Source organism: Danio rerio, chromosome 3 (genome assembly GCF_049306965.1).
Source record: "Danio rerio strain Tuebingen ecotype United States chromosome 3, GRCz12tu, whole genome shotgun sequence".
NCBI lineage: Eukaryota > Metazoa > Chordata > Actinopteri > Cypriniformes > Danionidae > Danio > Danio rerio.
In genome coordinates, this window is record NC_133178.1 from 59,552,682 (window position 1) to 59,573,891 (window position 21,210).

Here is a 21,210-nt window from a genome sequence, read left to right on the forward strand (position 1 = left end):
TGTTCTCATATTTATGAAAAACATTTGAAGTTCTAAAGCAGCTGAGTCCTTTAAAAAGACATGTTAGTGTCATTTGAAACTGAATTGGAAAACTTAAAAAAAAAAAAAAAAAACTTTATTTTAATATAGTCAGTCGTCGACTGAGGTGGGCCGGTCTAAGGCTTGAAACTCCAGAGCTAAAAAGGAGTCCCACTCCGGCCCTCTTAACATATATAGAACCCTAGCATTACAAAAATTATTCTGTATAGTGGAAAAAAAAAAAGTCAGATTGGTCAAATGTTCATTGTGTTAAGAAAACAAATGGTTCTTCTAATAACCAATAACCAGGGCCAGACAGAATCTGTGGACATTATTTGCTATTTCTGCGAAGAATTATATTAAAAACATATGCGGATTTATGCGGAGTGATTTCGGAAGTATCATAACTAAAAACTTAAAATAATAAGTTTAAGAAATAATAATATTAATAAATATTAACAATAACACATTTACCTTTTATTTAATGTTTACAATGCAAATCTAATTAGACGCTAGTTTTTTTTTTCATATATCTACTACAACAGCGGTTTTCAACAGGGGGGTCGCGGCCCACAAGGGGGGCTCAACGAGCTCTGTAGGAGGGCCAAGTCATATTTTAAAAAATTTTTAGCAGTGGACAATTAGGAGAATGATCATGTTGCCTTAGTTCATTTTATCCCCTAGTTCAGTGGTCCTCAACCACCGGTCCATGGATCAATTGGTATCTGGCCACACAAGAAATCATTAATTCTTTCTGTTTTGTTTATTATCAGAGTCTAAACAATCTTTTATTTTGAACTGTCTTTTATTTTGAAAAATTAACACTCTCTCACTTACGTCTCGGTCACTTGAGCACCCAAATTTAACCTACAAGCAGCAAAATGAGTAAGAAACAGACAAAAGTTTCTTTGTTAAGGGAAAAAGGCCAAGTGAAGGACCTGCGAACTGCCAAAGAATAGATCCGCAACCCATTTGTCAACAAATCAGGTGAATCCAGCATGGCTTTGCAAGAAGATCAACTGATGGAGATCACAAATAGATTTGCAAAAGTTTGTTGTTTCCAATAGAGGTGCGCGGCGTGACACGCTTGCACCAATGAACCCCGGGCCGTGACGTGAGCACACCGCGAGTCACTTGACAAGAATTGACCGAGCTTCAGCTTGTATGGTATATTCCCATTTCGGTAAGACTAATTTTAAATTTTCTCAGACAAACACAGAACTTTGTAATTTTCTCCATAATTAAAACTCAGGGCGAAAGTAAAGTTTTGTCAGTTTGTCATCCTCTGAGAAAACGGGTTAATGGTCGCATAGCAACCTATGAACCTATGCTTTAATATTTTACATTAGGCTATTATTCATTCATTGATTCATTTTCTTTTCGGCTTAGTCCCTTTATTAATTCGGGGTCGCCACAGCAGAATGAACCGCCAACTTATCCAGCACATGTTTTGAGCAGTGAATGCCCTTCCAGCTGCAACCCATCTCTGCGAAACATTAGGCTGGTATTTGTGCATAAGCATATCTAGATATAGTAATAAACATACCGTTTGTTTAAAAACATTTTTTGTCATCATTACTGCAAATTTATATAAGCGATTATATATCATTAAATGTGGAGGGGGTCCTACAATATTTTCTGGGGTCTCAGACAAAAAAAGGTTGAGAACCACTGTACTACAAGACAGAATTTTATATTTTTTACAAACTGTATTGTAAATGAATCATATCAACATTTTAATATTAGTCAATAATTTTATGGAAATTAATTTAAAACTGAACAAATACAAATTTACACACATTTACTCAAGTAAATGAATAGACTCAACGATAGGCCAAAAATCTGCAGTAATCTGTGGATTTCTGTGCACGCAGATTCTGTTTAGGCCTTCTAATAACAACAAACTACAACAACTCAAAATTGCTACACCGCTTTTAAAAATGCTGAGTTGCACACACCTTCCTTCATGCTGTCCCAACACAAATCGATAAATTTAATTTAAATGTTTTTACAAATTTGACGCTTATAAATAACGCTCCATAATTGTGTCGATTCAGCACATTTTAAAGGTGCTGTATGTTTTTGTCTCTTCTAAAGCATACAAATATTTAAAAAGAATGCTAAGTGAACATTCTTGTTTATCTGAAAAAAAAAAAAGTTAAAGTCAGAAATTCTGCTTTGAGAATGTGAGTTACGTGCCAGAACGCTGTCTTTGTTTTGGTCGTTTAACCTGCCTGATGTAGTACTGACCGGGCGCAGCCCTGCTTAGCTTCAGTGGGCGAACATGTGAGAGTTGCAGCTAGCTGCCAGTGTGTTGTAGTAAACATCACAAATAAACCACACTGAATATTCTTAAAAGGCACTATAAAAAAATAAATAAAGATTATTATCGCATCCCATCGCAGCGTGCAGATGGAGCGTGCAAACAGTGCTAATTTTCACTGCGTTTTATAGTTTGCTTTATCCAGCAAAGGAGCCCAGTTTGGGGCATTTTACTTTTTTAGGCCGTACTCACACTAGGTACAGTTGCCTTGAACCGGGCCAAAGCACGCTTGTCCCCCCTCCCGTCTCCCCCGACGGCCCGCGCTCACACCATATCGGGCCTCGGCACGCTTACGTCATCGCTGCTGCGCTGTTCAGTGAAGAGCTCTCTATGGCAAGCCTTTTTAACATTTAAATCTTTGTTCTGACTCCATAAATATATTTAGAGATATCTCTAATTATATTTTGACTAGTCATAATTATAATTCCACTACTCAGAATGGCAATTAGAGATATCGGAAATTACAATTGTACTAGTACGAAATCAGATTGGAGATATCTGCAAATATATTATGACTAGTCATATTCCTCCATTGACTTCCATTGAAAAATATTTGCAGATATCTCTAAATGAGTTTTGATTAGTCACAATTGTAATTAGAGATATCTCCAAATTAATTTTGACTAGTAACAGTTGTAATTAGATATATCTCTAACTGAGTTTTTACTAGTCATAATACATTTGGAGATGTCTTTAATTCGTCGTATTTAGAGATATTTACAAATATATTCGAAGATATCTCTAATTAATTTACTAATAGTCGAATTACAGTTGTAGATATCTTGAATTGGTTTAAATGCTAAAACGGCTTGCCATACGCTCTCATCCAGTAGCACAGTGGAGATTTCTCTTGTTGTATCGTTTCAGTCGTTTGTCATGCAGTGACATTCAGTCAAATATTTCGCCAAACAGTCCTTAGGGATGCGGTGACATGCAGTCAGATATTTCACCGGACAGATCCGCCACTTTTGGCGCTCATAAACAATCATAAAGCCCTCGTGCTGCAGGAATGAGGAGGTCTGCTGAAGGCGCGCAGCTGTCGTGCAGTGAGGGGTTTGCGTCTTTAATAAACTACGGCAGATCACTTTGCGTTCAGTGATTTGCGATCACTGAACAGTAAGAATGATTAATAAATCCATATGAAACAGTGCCTTAAAAGTCACGTCTCGCTTTCAGTTTCGGGCTTTGGCGCGTTTTGCACTCACACACAAGCGTACCGCGCCAAAGCCCAAGTGATCCACGCTCAGGCACACCAACCGGGCCAGGGCCGGCCAAGAGAACCGTGCTTAAGCCCGATTCAGCGCACTCACACTTCTCAAATGATCCGGGAAACTGCCTGGGCACGGTACGGATGGCATAGTGTGAGTAGGCCCTTAATTCAGGACAGAGATATGGCATGGGAACGAATATTGTTTACGAGTCGTTTCTATCTAAAGAGTCTTTTAATAAATTAGGTATGTTAACTGTAAGTAATAGAGTGTGTTTTTTAAAACTGGGAATGGTACGTAAAATGTTTAATAATGTGGTTCCTATTTATGTGATGAACTATTTTCAAATGGTGAGGCAACAGCATTCATACAATACTAGGAGTTGGGATTTTAATATTTGTTTATTTAAATTTAGAAGTTTAGTGGGGAAAAATATGTTTTTATATAGGAGTGCAATCATGTGGAACAAACTACCAAAATCAATCAAGCAAATAAAAGATTTAAGGTTGTTCAAAAAAGCTATCAAAAGACGGTTGTTTGATGAGGATAATTAGTTTGCATGGTGGACGAGGATGTTTTAATTTATATGTTACTTGAGTGTGAATAGGGTTGCGGCTGGAAGGCCATTAGCTGTGTAGAACATGTGCTGGATAAGTTGACTGTTCGTACCGCTGCGGCGACTGTTTGTTTTATGCATCATTGGTATTTTGAAGCCATACATTGTTTTTATTTAACAGAGGACCACAATGGAAATAAGCCCAGGGCTTTATTGTGTTTTTATCCTCGACAGTTTTTTTTAACAAAGTGTATGGAATACTTTTTGTACAGTTTGTCTAAAATCTGTCAAATAAAATTCAATTCAATTCAATTATTCACTGTATTTTCCCAAAGGAATCAATATTGTGCACATTCATTATCACAATATATTGAATGATTGAACATTGATCTGCAGTGTACAATGTGCACTGTAAAATAGTTGACTCGTTTAAAATTGTGAGGCAACTTGCTGCAGAGCTTTTTGAGTTGACTCAACTTAAATTGAGTCAAGTCAAATAGCCCTGCAGCAAGTTGCCGTACAATTTTAAGTTGAGTCAATCTCCTTTTTTATAGCAGTGCCTCTGTGAAATTGAAACTAAGCATCATCTAAACAGGTTTTGCAAACCCTTTGCTAGTAAAACGTTTGAAGGGAAACAGGAAGGTCACAACTAAAGACAATGGACGTCAGTCCCTCCAAAATACTGTTTGTGTTGCAAACTCAATTAGCATTTTCAAGGACGACAGCACCATTCTGGATAAAAGATGGATGGTGCGATCCAAATCTCCGTCCGAAATGCATTTGCATGTCTTTAAGGGTTCAACACCAAGCAAAGCCCAGCGAAAAGCGTCAGTGCATGCTCAGCTTCAGTGATGTCTGGCCAGAGATTAAAACCCTTTTCATCATCGAGGACCCATCTGGTGGCGTGAACCCGTCTGCTGAAGCCCATCTTCAGTGACCCATCACAGCTGGACTGAAGGACTCATGATCGTGCTGTTTTGTGTTTTCTAGAGTTCAAAAGAGCGCCTGAAATCAAGACAATGCCATTAGATGACTGCTTAAAACCAGCCGTGATTTAGCAAACACTCAGTGTCCTCAACCAAATGTCCTGAAATGTGGAGGGAGATGTTTCTGAACGATGACTTTTAGATACACTCCAAGAATCATTTTTGCTGCTTGTTCAAACTACTTATTTAACATGAGCTGAATCAACACAATTCTTGAGTTTTTCTGGGGACAACAATTGCTTTATGTTTAAGCCCAGAGTCTATCAATAAACTTGATAAAATGATCTTATCAGGTCTAGAAAACCCTGATTTTATCCTCCTAATGCTGTGTTCATACCAGACGCGGTGTGACGAGTGATTTGCATGTTATGTCAATGCAAACGTGCGAATAGACATCCTGAGGCGCGATACGGGCAGATGACACGAATTGCGCGGTGCGAATGGTGAGATACGTGCGAATGGCGCAGTGCGAATTGAGCGTTTTGTTCGCTTAACGCATGTTTCACGTGAATCGCTCAAGTTTAAAAATCTGAACTTCAGCGGACATTCGCACCGGGTTAACCAAACAGGAGCTTGCTCTTTTGGGGGAGTGATTGTGACGTAGCCCCTGTTGTGTATATATATATATATATTTTTTTTTTTGTATTAAATATATATATATATATATATATATATATATATATATATATATATATATATATATATATATATATATATATATATATATATATATATAATCTTGATCATTTTAACTTTCCAAAAAAAATCCTCCCAACTAATGTAAACTTATGAATTCTTTCTCCAAATTAAGTCATCTAGCGAAATTCTGTTCATTTTGCAATATATAGTGCAGAAAAACAAAATACCTCAATGTCAGTTTATTTTTCCAATATCGTTCAGTCCTAGTTTGAATTGTGTTGTTTCAGCTCATTTAAAATAAGTAGTTTTGAGCAAACAGCAAATATAATTTCATGAGTGTGCGTAACAAGACCTTCCACACTCGTCCTAAACAGATAATTGAAGCAATCAAGGAACGAATGTTCCCAATCAGAAGTCTGGACAAATCCTGATTATTTTAAGAGTGTTCTGTAAAGCAGCCACCCTCTTCCTAGTCTACAGCTTGGAGATTACTTGGGCGGATGACAACCCAAAGGCTGCGATCCAAACCCCCTGCTGGTGCAAGAGACAACGTGACCGCCGTCAACAAGCCTGTTGTTTCTGGCACATCGGAAAGCAGGCCTGATCTCCAATGCCATGTCCTTTTCTGTGTTCTAATCTCTTACTGGGGAATCAAGTTCTTTGAAAGTTTGACAGCATGGTTAATTTGCAGATTCGGAGTGGTATGATGCTATACTCTATGGATTTTTAGATATTCTCCCATGCTGTTTGAACTCCATGTTACATTACAGAGAGAGAGATAGAAAAAACACTGGATATGTCAAGAATGAAATGGCAATGATATGTGGATTTGAAAGGCAGAATGAATACGTGGCTGTTCGGTGCATACAATTAAATGATTTTCTCTTCTGTAAGTGTCAGAGATGATAAGATCTATCTAGAGATCAAATCAAATGAAATATGCAGCAATTCATTACCACATAAACAAGAGTATGTTTGTGTACAAATAATCAGTATTGTCTAATAAAATCCGTTTTCAGGGCTATTGTCCAAAAAAACAGCTAATGATTAGGGTTGATATTGGTCACTGCAGGAAAAGAATAACTTTCTATTTTCACAGTTTTAATCACTTTTTCCTGTGATTGGTCTGACTTTGTATGAAATGCCTTTCTTTAAAAAGAATCAAGGATTTGTGACTTAAAATTTGTCAAAAACTCCAAAAGACTTGCTATAATATGAATTAAAGTCATTCAAGAAGTTACAAAATCTCCATTTATTCTTCAGAATTAAATTGCCAGACATCGCCCTTCATAATCTACTATAAGTATGAGCTAAAAAATGTAGCAGGAGAGTAAATATTCAGTGTTCAATCAACCTCTGTCAAAGGAGAATGGAATACTTCTCATTTAGCACATTATGTTTTATTATTTATTATTTATTTTTGTTTTAGTGCCACTATTCAGTTACAATGGCTATATTCATCAACATTAGTAATATATATTCAATATATCATTTGAAATCATAACAGTTTCTTAAAAAACAAGCATTATGCAAAAAAACAACCTGATCTCGAAAGGAAATGTAACTATATTATGTTTTGCCAGTGTAGTGGCTAATTTGTTTGAACTCATACAAGTTCTGATGGATGAAAACTTATGACTTTTAAATGGAGCTGTGGCACCAAACCTCACTCCTAAACCCAACCATCATTTGGGTGATGAGCAATTTGTACTAAAATGTACTAATGAGTTTGTATGAATTCATACGAATTAGCCACTAAATCGAAAAGTCAGGAATTAGCGAAGATCACGTTAAATGAACATACACACAACAACACTGCTAAATAAGTCATAAGTTTTTCATTTAGTCAATTATACATATTCCAAAATTCTTCCAGGAGACACCTTTTTAAACATTACCTATAAAATATTTTTGGAATAAAATGTCTTATTTCTTAAATAGGTTCTTTAATATTATTTACAAAATGTACATTGTATTAACATATGCTTTACAAACAAACTACAAATTGGTTTCTCTTCCCCTTTCAATAAATATGAGTGTTATGTCTTGAGCGGCCAATTCTACATTTTATATGTACAACCACATCTTAGAAAAGAAAACAGTTGATTATGACAGATATTTGACTGGCCTGCCTGCAGTCCTGATCTGTTTCTAATAGAGAATGCGCTGTGCATTTTGAAGCACAGAGTGTGACAATGATATACTGTTGTAAATACTGTTGTTCACCTTAAGACTTGTTTTCTGGTAAAAATGGACAAAATTATACCTAAAACACTTTATCACTTGATGTCTTCAATCCCTAAACATCTTAGATTTACATTTAGTCATTTAGCAGATGCTTTTATGCAAAGCGACTTACAAATGAGGACAAGGAAGTAATTTACACAACTATAAGAGCAACAATTAATAAGTGCTGTAGGCAAGTTTCAGGTATGTAAAGTGTAAGAAGCAAAAACATTAATAATAATTTTTTATTTATTAAATTTTTATTTATTTATTATTATTATTTTTTTTTAAGTACAGTTAGTGGTGGAGCCAGAGAGGGAATTGCAGATTAGGAAGTGAAGTGGAGACTAAATAATTGAGTTTTTAGTCGTTTCTTGAAAACAGCGAGTGACTCTTCCGTTCTGATGCAGTTAGGGAGTTCATTCCACCAACTGGGCAGATTGATTGCGAGAGTTCGGGAAAGTGATTTCTTCCCTCTTTGGGATGGAACCAGGAGGCGACGTTCATTCACAGAACGCAAGTTTCTGGAGGGCACACAGATCTGCAGAAGTGAGAGCAGATAAGAAGGAGCAAAGCCAGAAGTTGCTTTGTAAGCAAACATCAGAGCTTTGAATTTGATGCGAGCAGCAACTGGCAGCCAATGCAAACGGATGAGCAGCGGAGTGACATGTGCTCTTTTAGGTTCATAAAAAGGAATGGCAACATTACAAAGTAGTAAATGCTTTACTGAACCAAAATTGGAATGTGTGCTTATTTTGAAACAATAAATAAATAAATAATGAGCAACACATTAATGTTTGTTGTACTGTCTGCAATGAAATACAAGTCAAAGTAAATTTCGAAATCACTACTGTTTTCCATACTGTGCCAACTTTTTCTGATTTAATAATAATAATAGTTTATTTTTATATAGCGGCTTTTAAACTTAGTTCTCAAAGCACTTTACACAAAAAAGATACAGATATAAAACAGTTTAGAATAACAGTAAAATTGAATCATTTAAAATAAAACGTTAAAAATTGATAAAATATTCAAATATCAAACAATTTAAAGGATTCAGTGTGTCTAATGTCATGGGGGAGAGAGTTTCAGATCCTCGCAGACAGGGATGTGAAAGCCCGGTCACATAAAGTGCAGACGAGTGGAGGGGACTGTTAAGTTTATGGTTGTTCAACCTGGTCATATCTATTCCAAAGTCTCAGTGATGTCTTTTATTTACTAATAGATTTACAGTACTTCATGCAAGTTGCTGTTTGTACGTTTATCTCATCCCATGTACACTTATCAATAGCAACAGATCATCAAGCAGAAGCAACTCTCATTAGGCGTCAACCTTACAGTGAGCTAGACTGAAGATTATCGTGTAAGTCTTTAAAGGGAAATAAACAAAACTGACGATTTTAAACACTACTTTTTCCTCTGTGTAATAATGCTTGTTATGAAGCGCCCTGCATGTTGTAAATGTGTGGAGTGGGCATTAAAGCGAGGTAATCTCTGGAGTCTGCTGTGGATTGGTTTACTGCTCTGGCTGCAGGCAACTATATTTACTGAGAACCATCCTGAAGTTCTACTCTTTTCATCCTCAAACAGACTAAAGAAAACAGGAACCCGGAGGGCGTCAGAGTCCAAGGAAACTAATACACAGACTCCAGTCTAGAGACGAGGGGATTTGAACTCCCTCGTCATCTCCCTTTAGATCGATACAGCCCTCTGCAGCCTCGCATTAGAGCAAAAGGGCCAAATCTAACCGACCGCTGAATGGAAACTGGAGTTTAGACTTGACTGTGACTTGTAGACAAACATAAAGTCTCCAAAGATGGCTGTAAAACCAGATGTGCTGTGATTTTTTTTTTCCTGCAACTAACAGGAAAACACATGCTGGCACTATGTATCATGAGTTCCAGAATGTGGCGTAAGAATCTGAGCAAAACAAGTCACCGTGACCTGGAACCTCGCGCTCTGAGCCATTTGCGCATCTCGCATACCCATGATGTCCTGACCACATCAAGACGCGAGTCTGAATGGCTCATCTTCATTGTGAAGGTTGGTCATTCACACGGCCAAGCATTCCTGGAAGAGATGTTATTGGCTTCACCCATCACTTGATGAGCTGGTGAAGTGTGCAAGTTTAGGGAATGTGAACCGAACCACTTCTGACTTAAACTGCTTCTGACTCTTTTCAATCAGGTTTTACTAAAAACAACACAGTTGACCCTTCTCAAAGTTCTCTCCACCCTCTTCAATGTCTGACAAGCTTTCACAATAAAACAAGTGCTCCCCTATCAATTTGTGCATTCTCCAGGGAAATAGTGAATGATTTCTGTGCAAATTGCATGATTTCAGACAAAAGCAGACATAAAGTCTCTGCATGATGCATATGAGAGAAATATTTAGGATGTGAGCATAAATGAAACTAAAATAAAGGCTGAAGATACAGCCTACATGTATAACGATAAAAAGTTTGGATCATTCATTTATTTTCTACCACTTATCTGGGGCCAGTTCGCAGGGCAGGAGTCTCAAGAGAAAACCCAAGACTTCCCTCTCCCCAGACACATCTTTCAGCTCCTCTGGAGGGATCTTGGGGCATTCCCAGACTAGCCGAGAGATATAGTCCTTCCAGCGTTTCCTGGGTCTTCCCAGTGTTGAAAAATAGGAATTATTTTTTTATTATTTTTGTCTCTTTTTCTTTTAATCAAACAATTATTGGTATTGGTCATGTAAGGGTCATATATTAACTGAACTTCTACTGTTGTGTGTGAGTGCTGTGCATACTAATTAGCATTTTTGTAGAAGTAGATAGATGCGGGTCCAAAATTAAATACAGCTCTGCAGAAACTTCCTGTCTGAAGAGAGGTGTTAAAACTGAACACAGAGCACAGAAAGTTGTATGCTTTTTTTGTTGTGCAGAGAATTCGTAGAAAAAGAGGAAGTATGTTTAAGGTGCGGTCAATGAAGGACTGAACAATGACTGACAAATGACGAATTACATTAAACTCCACCTGTTAATATCAGCTGCCTATATAAGTTGAAGAAGTCGAGAAAAGAAGGTTGTTGCGCACATCCTTAATGTAACTTCTGCATTGCATTGAGGATAACAGAATTCTGTGAATCGAATTATTCATTTGTATCCAATAAATTGGTACGATTTTTGACATTGAAGAAAAACCTCTCCTGACCTTTTTCTTGAACACGCATGGAATTGGCTTGATATTCCAACACCAGAGGCCCCCCCCCTGTGGGACATGCCTGGAACACCTCCCTAGGTAGGTGTCCAGGAGGTATCCGAAACAGATGCCTGAGCCACCTCAGCTGACGTCTCTCGAAGTGGAGGAGCAGCGGCTCTACTCCGAGCTCCTACCGGGTGACAGAGCTACTCACCCAATCAATAAGCGTGTGTCCTGCCCCCCGGCAAAGGGAACTCATTTCAGCCCCCTGTCTCCAAGACACAAGTTGGGATCGTTTGAATTCAAAGTGTTACATGTTAAAAATGATTGATTTCCAATCACATAATTCCCAAACCCACATGAACGATAGCATCTGGACCAAGTCCATAATACATCAATGTATATATAAAAGAATAGTTTATTGTTAATCTGGGTCTCCAGGCTATGCGGTTCAAGTTAGCTCAGCACACCAGTCATCTTTCGAGTCCTTGGGTAGTTCAATGGTTATGGTCATGCCACATTTTCATAAACTAAAGTTTTGCATGCTGTTCCAGTCGAATAACAGAAAAGATTAGTTCGTCTAGTCTTGAGTAGGTTACTAGGGGTTGATTGATAGCTGGTGGGGAGGTCGGCGTCCACACAAACTATCCATTTCAAACCCTTTTCTAGGTTACAGAAAGAAGTCTCCCCAGCAATTCAGAGTACTTGCTGTATGCATTGTAAGTCCTATACGAGAACATTCACCATTTTTCATGTTGATAGCCGATGTTACTCTGCTATGCCTGGTTATTCTGAATGTTTCGCTTGTTTAATAAAATAGTCTGTTTTCTATATCAAACTTGCGAAGTCTGAACTTACAAGGAGAGGATGCAGAACTTTAACTGTGTGTAGGCTACTGAAAATTGAGGAAAAGCCCCAATAAGAGAGGCGAATGTCGGCAGCCCCGCCTCCGAATTTAAATTTGTTGTTGTTGTTAGTGAGCGCGGTAAATTCGTGCTGTGGAGTACATGGTGTAAACAAGGTTTATGGTGACCGAACATGGTCAGCGGTCGAGGGTTGTTTTGCCTGTTTTGGGGCAAACATATGAGCAGCTTAACGCGGTTTTGCTTTACGTGTGGTCGGTGTTTAGAGTTTATAAAGGACGCGGAGCAGACGGAAACACCAGACATACTGCATCAATGTGTTTAATATTTTAACGAGAGCCACTCGTACGCTGTAATCGTGGACATGATGTCAAGTCTACACGGTGTAAACATTTGCTTGAGGACTCTTAACAGTAAACTGAAGGAAGCCTGTGTTACGGTTTAACTGGTGTCCGTTAACTGAGGCCCCTTTTCAGATGTGAACTATTCACGTTTGCAGATTGGCAGATTCGTCACTTTTTCACGGCAACAAAACATGCCCATACCAAATAAAGATTTTTATTACTTGGTGTCAGCGTCAGTGTAAACATTATTGATTTTAATACCTGTGTAGCAGAACAGTATAAACCAAAATGAATGCAAAGAAATTATTTTCATTTACATGTCATCAACGGGATTCGAACCCAAGCCAAAAGATTCTGCGTAAGTAACAACCGACCTATCTAACTGAGCTACTCGGCTACTGAGCTATCTCTATCAGTGACATGTGCTGTTCTTTGATTGTTTTTACACACTCTCATGCTGACATTTTCTCAGAATAGCTCTAATATGTGTTTATCGTAGTTGGTCAAACCATGATTTTTATAGTTGTAGACTCGTAAAAACCTGTCTACAAAGTCACACACGAGCTGGATATTATTGATATTTTCCAGTGTGTGCGTTACATTCACGTCACTTCCGGTGTGTGGTACATGCCCTTTCCGTAGGGAATCTGTAATTGTAAATTTGTTTCGGGATTTGTAAAAGTGTTTTGCGTCTTGTTAATTTGTTTTCTAAAATGTAAATTTGTTTTGTCCTTGGTAAAATAGTTTTTCCTATGTAAATGTGTCTGATGAAAAGTAAAAATGTTTTTCAAATTGTAAATTTGTCTCGAGCTTTGTAAAAGTGTTTCACACTTGTAATGTTGTTTTGCACTTCCCGGCCACCATAAGTAACCGTAGCAAAACTTATGCGTTTTCAAACTAAAACGCAGTAGTGTAAACGGGGTCTTAGAAAACATTTAGAAACAATCAATGGCTAAAATGTTGCTACAACAGTATATTAAATTATCACATTATTTATCTTTAATGTAGTTTTAAAAACTTAATGCATGAAAAAAATCTGCCAATTCAAAAATTCCATATATTTAATTGTACAATAAGGACAATCTCGTCACCATAAGTGTTCCAATATGTAGTGAACAACCTGTCCTTACCAGTGTCCGAATTCTTGAACATACCCTATTATTTTACAACCTCAGGTCCTAGGGAGCTTCTTAAAACACACTCAATGCTTCAAAACAACTGACAATGTTTTTCTAGAGATTTTTCTTCCAGTGCAAACTCATTCATGCATAAAACAAGTATACACTTCATTCATTCATTCATTTTCCTGTGGCTTAGTCTGTATTTCAGAGGTCGCCACCGCAAAATGAACAGTCAACTAATCCAGCCTGTGTTTTACGCATCAGATGCCCTTCTAGCTGCAACCCAAAATTGGAAAACACACACACACACACACACACTCATACACTATGGACACTTTAGTTCAGGGGTCACCAATCTTGGTCCTGGAGGGCCGGTGTCCCTGCAGGGTTTAGCTCCAACTTGCCTCAACACACCTGCCTGGATGTTTCAAGTATGCCTAGTAATACCTTAATTAGCTGGTTCAGGTGTGTTTGATTAGGGTTGGAGCTAAAATCTCCAGGACACCGGCCCTCCAGGAACAAGTTTGGTGACCCCTGCTTTAGTTTATTCGATTGACTTATAGAACATGTCTTCGGACTGTTCCCGAGCAATCAGAGAAAAGCCATGTGGACATGGGGAGAACATGCAAACACCACACAGAAATGCCAACTGACTCAGCTAGGACTCGACCCAGTGACCTTCTTGCTGTGAGGCGACAACCACTGAGCCACCGTGCCACCCTATACACTACATAATATACCATAAAACACAACTAGTACAACTAGAGTAGTGAATCACAAATGAATGTCATAGATAGACGTCAAGATGTCAGATAAATTAATCAGTGGTCACCATATCGGAATGAACCGTCAACTTATCCAGCATACGTTTCACACTGCGGATGACTTTCCAGCTGCAACCCATCAATGGGAAAAAAATAAATAAATCTAAGTATTTGGATATATGGTCATATAGTTTAAGTTGACATGCTGAACTTGTTTACACCTGCCATGAATTTTTAGTGTTCAGCACTAAACAGGTCAAAAACGTTTGCCAATTTGATCAATCTGGCCAAATTCAGAGTTCGAAATGAAAGTGCACAATAATTTAATAGATAAAAATAATATTAAATAATATTATATAATAATATAACAATATTATAATTAGTTTTTACAGGTGAATTACTTTGACCACTTCCTTGTCACTAAACATAGCAAAAAGACATACTGCAGTATAAAAGATCACAGAAGTATCATGACTGATGCATCCATTAACAACAAGAATCAAAGCAATTGCAATGATAAAGTAATAATTAAGTAATAATAATTGTTATAAATGTATGAGACAATATGTCCACACAGTTTTTTTTTTTTTTTTTGATGAATACCAAAAACAAACCAAAACAGACAGGCGTTCAGAATTCTCCTCATGTTAAAGAGAGCAGTTATAACAAACAAAACATTATCATCCATTGGTGTTGATGCTAGTACTCTTGTCATATTTACAGTTTTTGTTGTGTAGAGGACATTTCTATTTGAATCGACATGGTCACATAACATAGTCACTGCCTGACAAATGTGATTGTTGTGTTGGAGCAAATTTACAATGTTTTAATCAATCTTCCATGTTTATTTTACACTCTATGCGCATGCATCCTTCCTGAGATGCTCAAAACATCTGGTTTCCAGACTGCTTTCAATTCAATTCAACTCAGTTCAATTCAATTCAATTCAATTCAATTCAATTCAATTTAATACAATTCAATTCAATTCAATTCAATCATCTTTAGTTTTATAGCGCTTTTACAATGTAGATTGTGCCGAAGCAGCTTAACATAGAAGTTCTAGTAAATTAAAACGGCTTCAGTCCTAGATGAGTTTTCAAGCTTTCTAATCTACACACAATTGTAAAACACAGGTTGTGATTTGTGTGGTCCGATAGTCATATCAGTAGAGCTGCATGATTAACCGAAAAAAGATCAGAATCTCGATTTGACCCCCTAGATCCTGCTAGATCAAGGGTTTAAACTCGGTCCTGCATAGTTTAGCCCCAACTTCCTTTAACACACCTCCTTGGAAGTTTCCAGTATACCTAGAAAATGTTTGATTAGCTGTTTCAGGTGTGTTTAAGTGGGGTTGGAACTAAAATATGCAGGACACCGGCTCTCCAGGACCGAGTTTGGACACCCCTGCCCTAGACGATCTTAATTCAGCATTTCTACGATTCTGCTAATCTTATTTTTAAGTTGCTGTCTATATAAAAACTAAATTGAGCGTTGGAGCACAGATACTAACAAAACACCAATATTCATATCCGAGGGACAGAAAAATAAACTTAATTTGAACAATTTCAAATAAAACATCCGAAAACCTGATTCATTCGTTCAGGAGAGTAAGGTTTCCGCCACTTTTTAAATCAAAATTATTACATTTTCAATTAATTTCGGCTGTGAAAAGTTGCATACAAAAAAATATGCCTAAAGAGTTTGCGTGTTATGATTTTATTCCCCCAAAACTACCCAACAGTGTTGCGAAAAAGTATGCGAAACACAATTTTTAAAAACAATACATTCAAATCCAATTTCCTTGCAATGCAACTTTGGAAAATATAATCACACATCAAAATACACAGTCTAAAAAAGTATAATAAGCATCAGCTTCAACAATATCCTGATTAGCAAAAGCAAACAATGAAAGAAAGCGAAGGGAAAGGAGGAGATTTGTGTGGTCCGATAGTCATATCAGTAGAGCTGCATGATTAACCGAAAAAAGATCAGAATCTCGATTTGACCCCTAGATGCTGCTAGATCAAGGGTTTAAACTCGGTCCTGCATAGTTTAGCCCCAACTTCCTTTAACACACCTTCTTGGATGTTTCCAGTATACCTAGAAAACGTTTGATTAGCTGATTCAGGTGTGTTTAAGTGGGGTTGGAACTAAAATATGCAGGACACCGGCTCTCCAGGACCGAGTTTGGACACCCCTGCCCTAGACGATCTTAATCCAGCATTTCTACGATTCTGCTAATCTTATTTTCAAGTTCAAGAGAGAAGCAAAGGCGACCCACAAGTCTTCACGTTATTTTACATACATTGCTCGGCGACATGGACACCTCCAAATGGTGTTGAAAGAGTCACATGCTGTATTTAGAAGGTATAATTCACCACAAAAATGTAATTTCTGTCTTCATGTAATGATGTATTCGCGGGCAGGAAATCACACGTGACGTGAGCTGCTGACTGTGTTGTTACCACAGAGAGGGCGGGCGCGTGATACTTAATGATAGACGCGCGTGCGTCTACTTTAGCGAACAGAACCTGCATAGGCTGTGAATAAAAGCTAATAAAGTTGTGAATAACATCCATTGTGTGGAACAAAGTGAATGTTTGGGAGCCTCGCGGGAAGTATGAACCACACTTAGCAGTGAAAATGAAACCGAAAGCGCGCACGCAATAAATAATCATATCACATTTTAGAGTTATGATTGCAACAAGCATTTGACATGTTTTTTTTTTCTTTCATATCGAACACAGAGTGTTGTTCATGAGATTAAATGTTTAACAGTGTCAGTATAACTACTTTAGCCTTTATAATGTTGAATATAATGCAAGAGGGAATCTGATAATGACAAATGTCTGATTTTACAAGTAGAAAATACTATAACTAATAATGTTATAAATGACAGATTGCAAGTATATGTCTCAAACATAATAATATAACTTCAGAATTATGAATAGTTATATTCTGATGTCATCACTTTACTGTGCATTAATGACCAGGACTAATTTAAAGTCTGTTCATGTCCACCATTCAAGGTCTTTTCAAAATTGAGCATCATTTTAAGCAACAGTAGACCTACACATAATATTATTATTGTCGCCTTACCATAGTTTGAGAAATAACGATAATAATAACTCACTCATATTAACCTTTATTTACATCTACAAAATCGTGAGAAAAACCTGATCTTTATTTTAAGCAAAACAATCACGATTCTCATTTTAGCCAGAATGGAGCAGCTCTACATACCAGCGATGCCAAGATCAGCACATCTTTGCGAACTTCTCTGAAATTCCAAATGTCTTCTTGAGAAAGTCAAAGCAATACTGAATAATTACAGTAGTGAAATTCTGCAACCCTAAACGTCTAACCCTACCGTAAAATCCCAAAACTGAAAGCAGGTGGGGACATCATCAATATCAATACTTGACTCTCTGAGATTTAAGGTTAAAAAAAAAGTAGTTTGCTTTATAAATAGCATTAGTTTTCGTCAGCTCCTAACATGTCAATACTCTTTCAAATATTTCCTGGGATGCTTTCCAGTCCATGAGTTTTACTCTCTGCGAGTTATTTTTTTTTTGGAATGGAGATTTTCTGGGCCGTAGAGGTTTGATGTACTCTTGGCCAAAACGGCATCATTGAATTGCAGAAGACAAACAGATCAGCCAAACCACAAATCTTCTTCTTGTAGTGCCAACTAACTGCTCAGCGCATGATGGAGGACATGTCCAGCAGATTAGGCCACCTGAGACATGAACGCTCAGTGATACTGGCTTTCATATAATGACATTTATATAGTGAGAATGAGTGTAAATGGATGTCCATGACGTTAGGTGACTGACAACTGATGCTCTAATGGGAGATTTTATCTATCGGTTTTAGATTTCATTTATCTGATGTCCATTTTTCAACAAACCCTAGTAGTCATACGATTAATTGAAAGTATTTTAGAGAGACTATTTGCATTAAACAAAAAAAATTCACTCAAAACACTAAAAACCCAATTAAGCGCTACTTTTTTAACCAATACTTGCATACTTTCTTACTAATAGACGACTTCGGATAGTAAGACTTTATTTTCGAGCGCTATATAAGTCCTCTGCGGCAACTTGTTTCTTGTGCCGAGAGTCAATATGGTTCATCTATGCTGACAATTTACATTTAATCTTGAGGCTTGACGAGCCCAATGAATCCCCAGTTGGGGGCTAGTCTATCAAATGGCTTCCCACAGGGATCTTTCGATAGTCATGCTGGAGAAATAAGCGGCGAACAGGACACTTGGCACAACAGGGACCAGAAACCCGCTGATGACCAAAATGGTTTTTATAGCTTGAGAGCTCATGAATATTCTCTAATTAACGTTTTGTATTGCGGTAGTTTGAGAAAAGAACACACAAACAAACAAATAAACAAAAGAACTTGCTGTCTATATAAAAACTAAATTGAGCGTTAGAGCACAGATACTAACAAAACACCAATATTCACATCCGAGGGACAGAAAAATAAACTTAATTTGAACAATTTCAAATAAAACGTCCGAAAACTAGATTCATCCGTCTAGGAGAGTAAGGTTTCCGCCACTTTTTAAATCAAAATTATTACATTTTCAATTAAATTCGGCTGTGAAAAGTTGCATATAAAAATTGCCTAAAAAGTTTGCGTGTTATGATTTTATTCCCCCAAAACTACCCAACAGCGTTGCGAAAAAGTATGCGAAACACAATTTTTAAAAACAATACATTCAAATCCAATTTCCGTGCAATATAACTTTGAATAATATAATCACTCATCATAATACACAGTGTAAAAAAGTAAAATAAGCATCATCTTCAACAATATCCTGATTAGCAAAAGCAAACAGTGACAGAAAGCGAAGGGAAAGGAGGAGACCCCCTACCTGAGCGTCGCGCTTCCTCCACTCCTGGGTTTGCGTTTGCTGCTGGACCATGGCGGCCCTCGTCTGCTTGTCCAAACTATCGATTTCCCGCTGGTGGTCCTGGACCAGGCTGTCCTTCTCGGCATTGTGTGTCTGGAGAAGGTGCGTCCGCTCCTGTTCATGCTGCAGCTTCAGTTCCACAATCTGATTGGACAACAAGGAGTAAGACTTCATCAGCGGAACATCCCTGTCGTCATGACAACTTGAGCATGGCTCAGCGAAGAAAAAAGTTGGCGGCTTGGCTCACAACATAAGAACACTATGCAAATTTCCGCATCACTGTGACCTCACTTGTTGTTGTCCTCCCACTTTTGTGTGCGAATTATGACAAATATGACCAGCACGCCTCTCCTTTATTAGAAAAAAACAGTGTGAGAGATGAGAAATTAAAAAAACTAACATTATCCAATTGCAGAAATTTACCTACTGTTAAAAAAAACAAACAATTCAAATTTCTACGTCTTTCCATACCATCATGATGGCGATACTCTGCATATAATAACCACATACTGTTACTTCAGTAGTCTTCTCTGACAACGAGCGCTTTGTCAAAAACGAACAATTAAGAGCCTAAAAAGATCAGATTTAACCATCAGCAATGTAATCAGAATTGAAAGCACACAGAATGTTGAAAGAACACAAAAGCCAGCTTCAGCATTATCTGGATGACTTGCACCTGCTGTGTGGTGAGTTGAGCCTGGCGATGAGCGGCAGCGGCGCCAACGGGTTCCCAAGGTCCATTCCCACTCTCTTCCGGATGGGAGATGGTGACCTTGACCAGTCCGGCCCCCGCTTCCCAGTTAGCCTGCAGTGAGAGGCCTGGTCCCCGCAGTTTTCGAGCTAATCCCCCCACATTGTGTGGCTCGGCACCCTACCTGGCCTGCCAGCTAGAGGCTGCTGTGGTGCTATTGAGTGTAGGTGATGAATGGGATTTCAGCTTGATTTCCCCAGCCAATCAGGCACAAGGCCACAAAAGACGCTTTAAACAACACCATGGTGTTTCCAATTTTTGTGGATTTGGTAGAAGAAGGTTCTTCAGATCCTAGCGCTTTATCGATTTCACCCTTCAACACTGTAGAAGAAAAGATATGAGACATAGATGCAAGCAGACTTCTCTAATAGGGTGAAAGCAAACAGCCAACAGAAAGAGCCTCAACTAATTGATCTGGGACCGCCGACTCTCCGGTCTTAAAGGAATAGGGTCGTTTCTTCATAACGCACCATGCATTAGCATGCTTAACTTCGGTAAACATACTGACACTGAGATCTTTGTTAGCACAACAATTCAAGTTCCAATATCTACACGTCATGACAAGATGAATGGTCCGTGATCAGTAATTACCTTTAGTTTAAAGCCCTGCGTACAGCTCGCTGTGATGGCTTAAACCCATCCCAGAGCACTTATCGGACAAGCGACAAAGCGAGGCTTTGGTTTGAACAATTGTGAGATAATTTTTTTCGACGCAGGGTGAAAACCCATGCCAAATATATGGCGATATGACAGTGGGAAAGCGAGGGGTGGGGGAGAGATTGAAAACATTGAAACGTCACAGAAAGGGCTGCTGGGTGCCGGGCTCTTAAAGCGCCAGCGCTGAATGGCTGCTGTCACTGGGCAGATGTGATTAGCGCCCCCTCCTAGAGCGCCAGCGCTGAGGTCATGGAGCGGTAGGCAAATGAAGGAGGCTCCCTGGGGAAACTAGCGGTACTGGAGAAGAGGGACGCTTGGCAGTGCTCAGTAGGGGTCCTGCTTCAAGAAAGAAGAGTGGCGGAAAATATATTCTATTATACACAGTGCTGATGATCCAAAAAGGACCATCTATTTGTCTGCATAGGAGAAAGAAGAAAAGCATATGATTGTCAAGTTGATGTGGACAGCCAGAATCCAAGGCAGCCGACAAGAGTTGTGAGTGGGATGGCGTTAATGTCTTGACTTCCTACTCACTTTGACCTCAGACATGAGCTCAGTGTCAGCAAAGCGAGCCTGCGTGACGTCAAATGGTGAAGAGGTCAAACAGAATCGTCACTTCTATAGAAATGCACTCTTTTAAAGTCCCATTGATGGGAA

At 38.3% G+C, this 21,210-nt stretch overlaps 1 protein-coding gene across 10 annotated transcripts in view; it reads right to left on the reverse strand.

Annotated features, from left to right (window-relative positions):
* The window catches only part of cep112 (centrosomal protein 112), a 349,442-nt gene that overhangs the window by 135,672 nt on the left and 192,560 nt on the right, over positions 1 to 21,210 (reverse strand). For 8 of the 10 annotated variants that reach the window (XR_012400500.1, XR_012400482.1, NM_001327791.1 and 5 more), the window contains one exon: positions 19,107 to 19,289. Coding sequence is in view for 8 of the 10 variants with exons in the window: in NM_001327791.1 (NP_001314720.1) it covers positions 19,107 to 19,289 (183 nt within the window). In the remaining 2 variants the exon portion in view is untranslated. Of the gene's footprint in view, positions 1 to 4,216; positions 5,111 to 19,106; positions 19,290 to 21,210 lie in introns of those variants that run through there. The other 2 variants (XM_073943307.1, XM_073943300.1) reach the window with 1 other exon arrangement.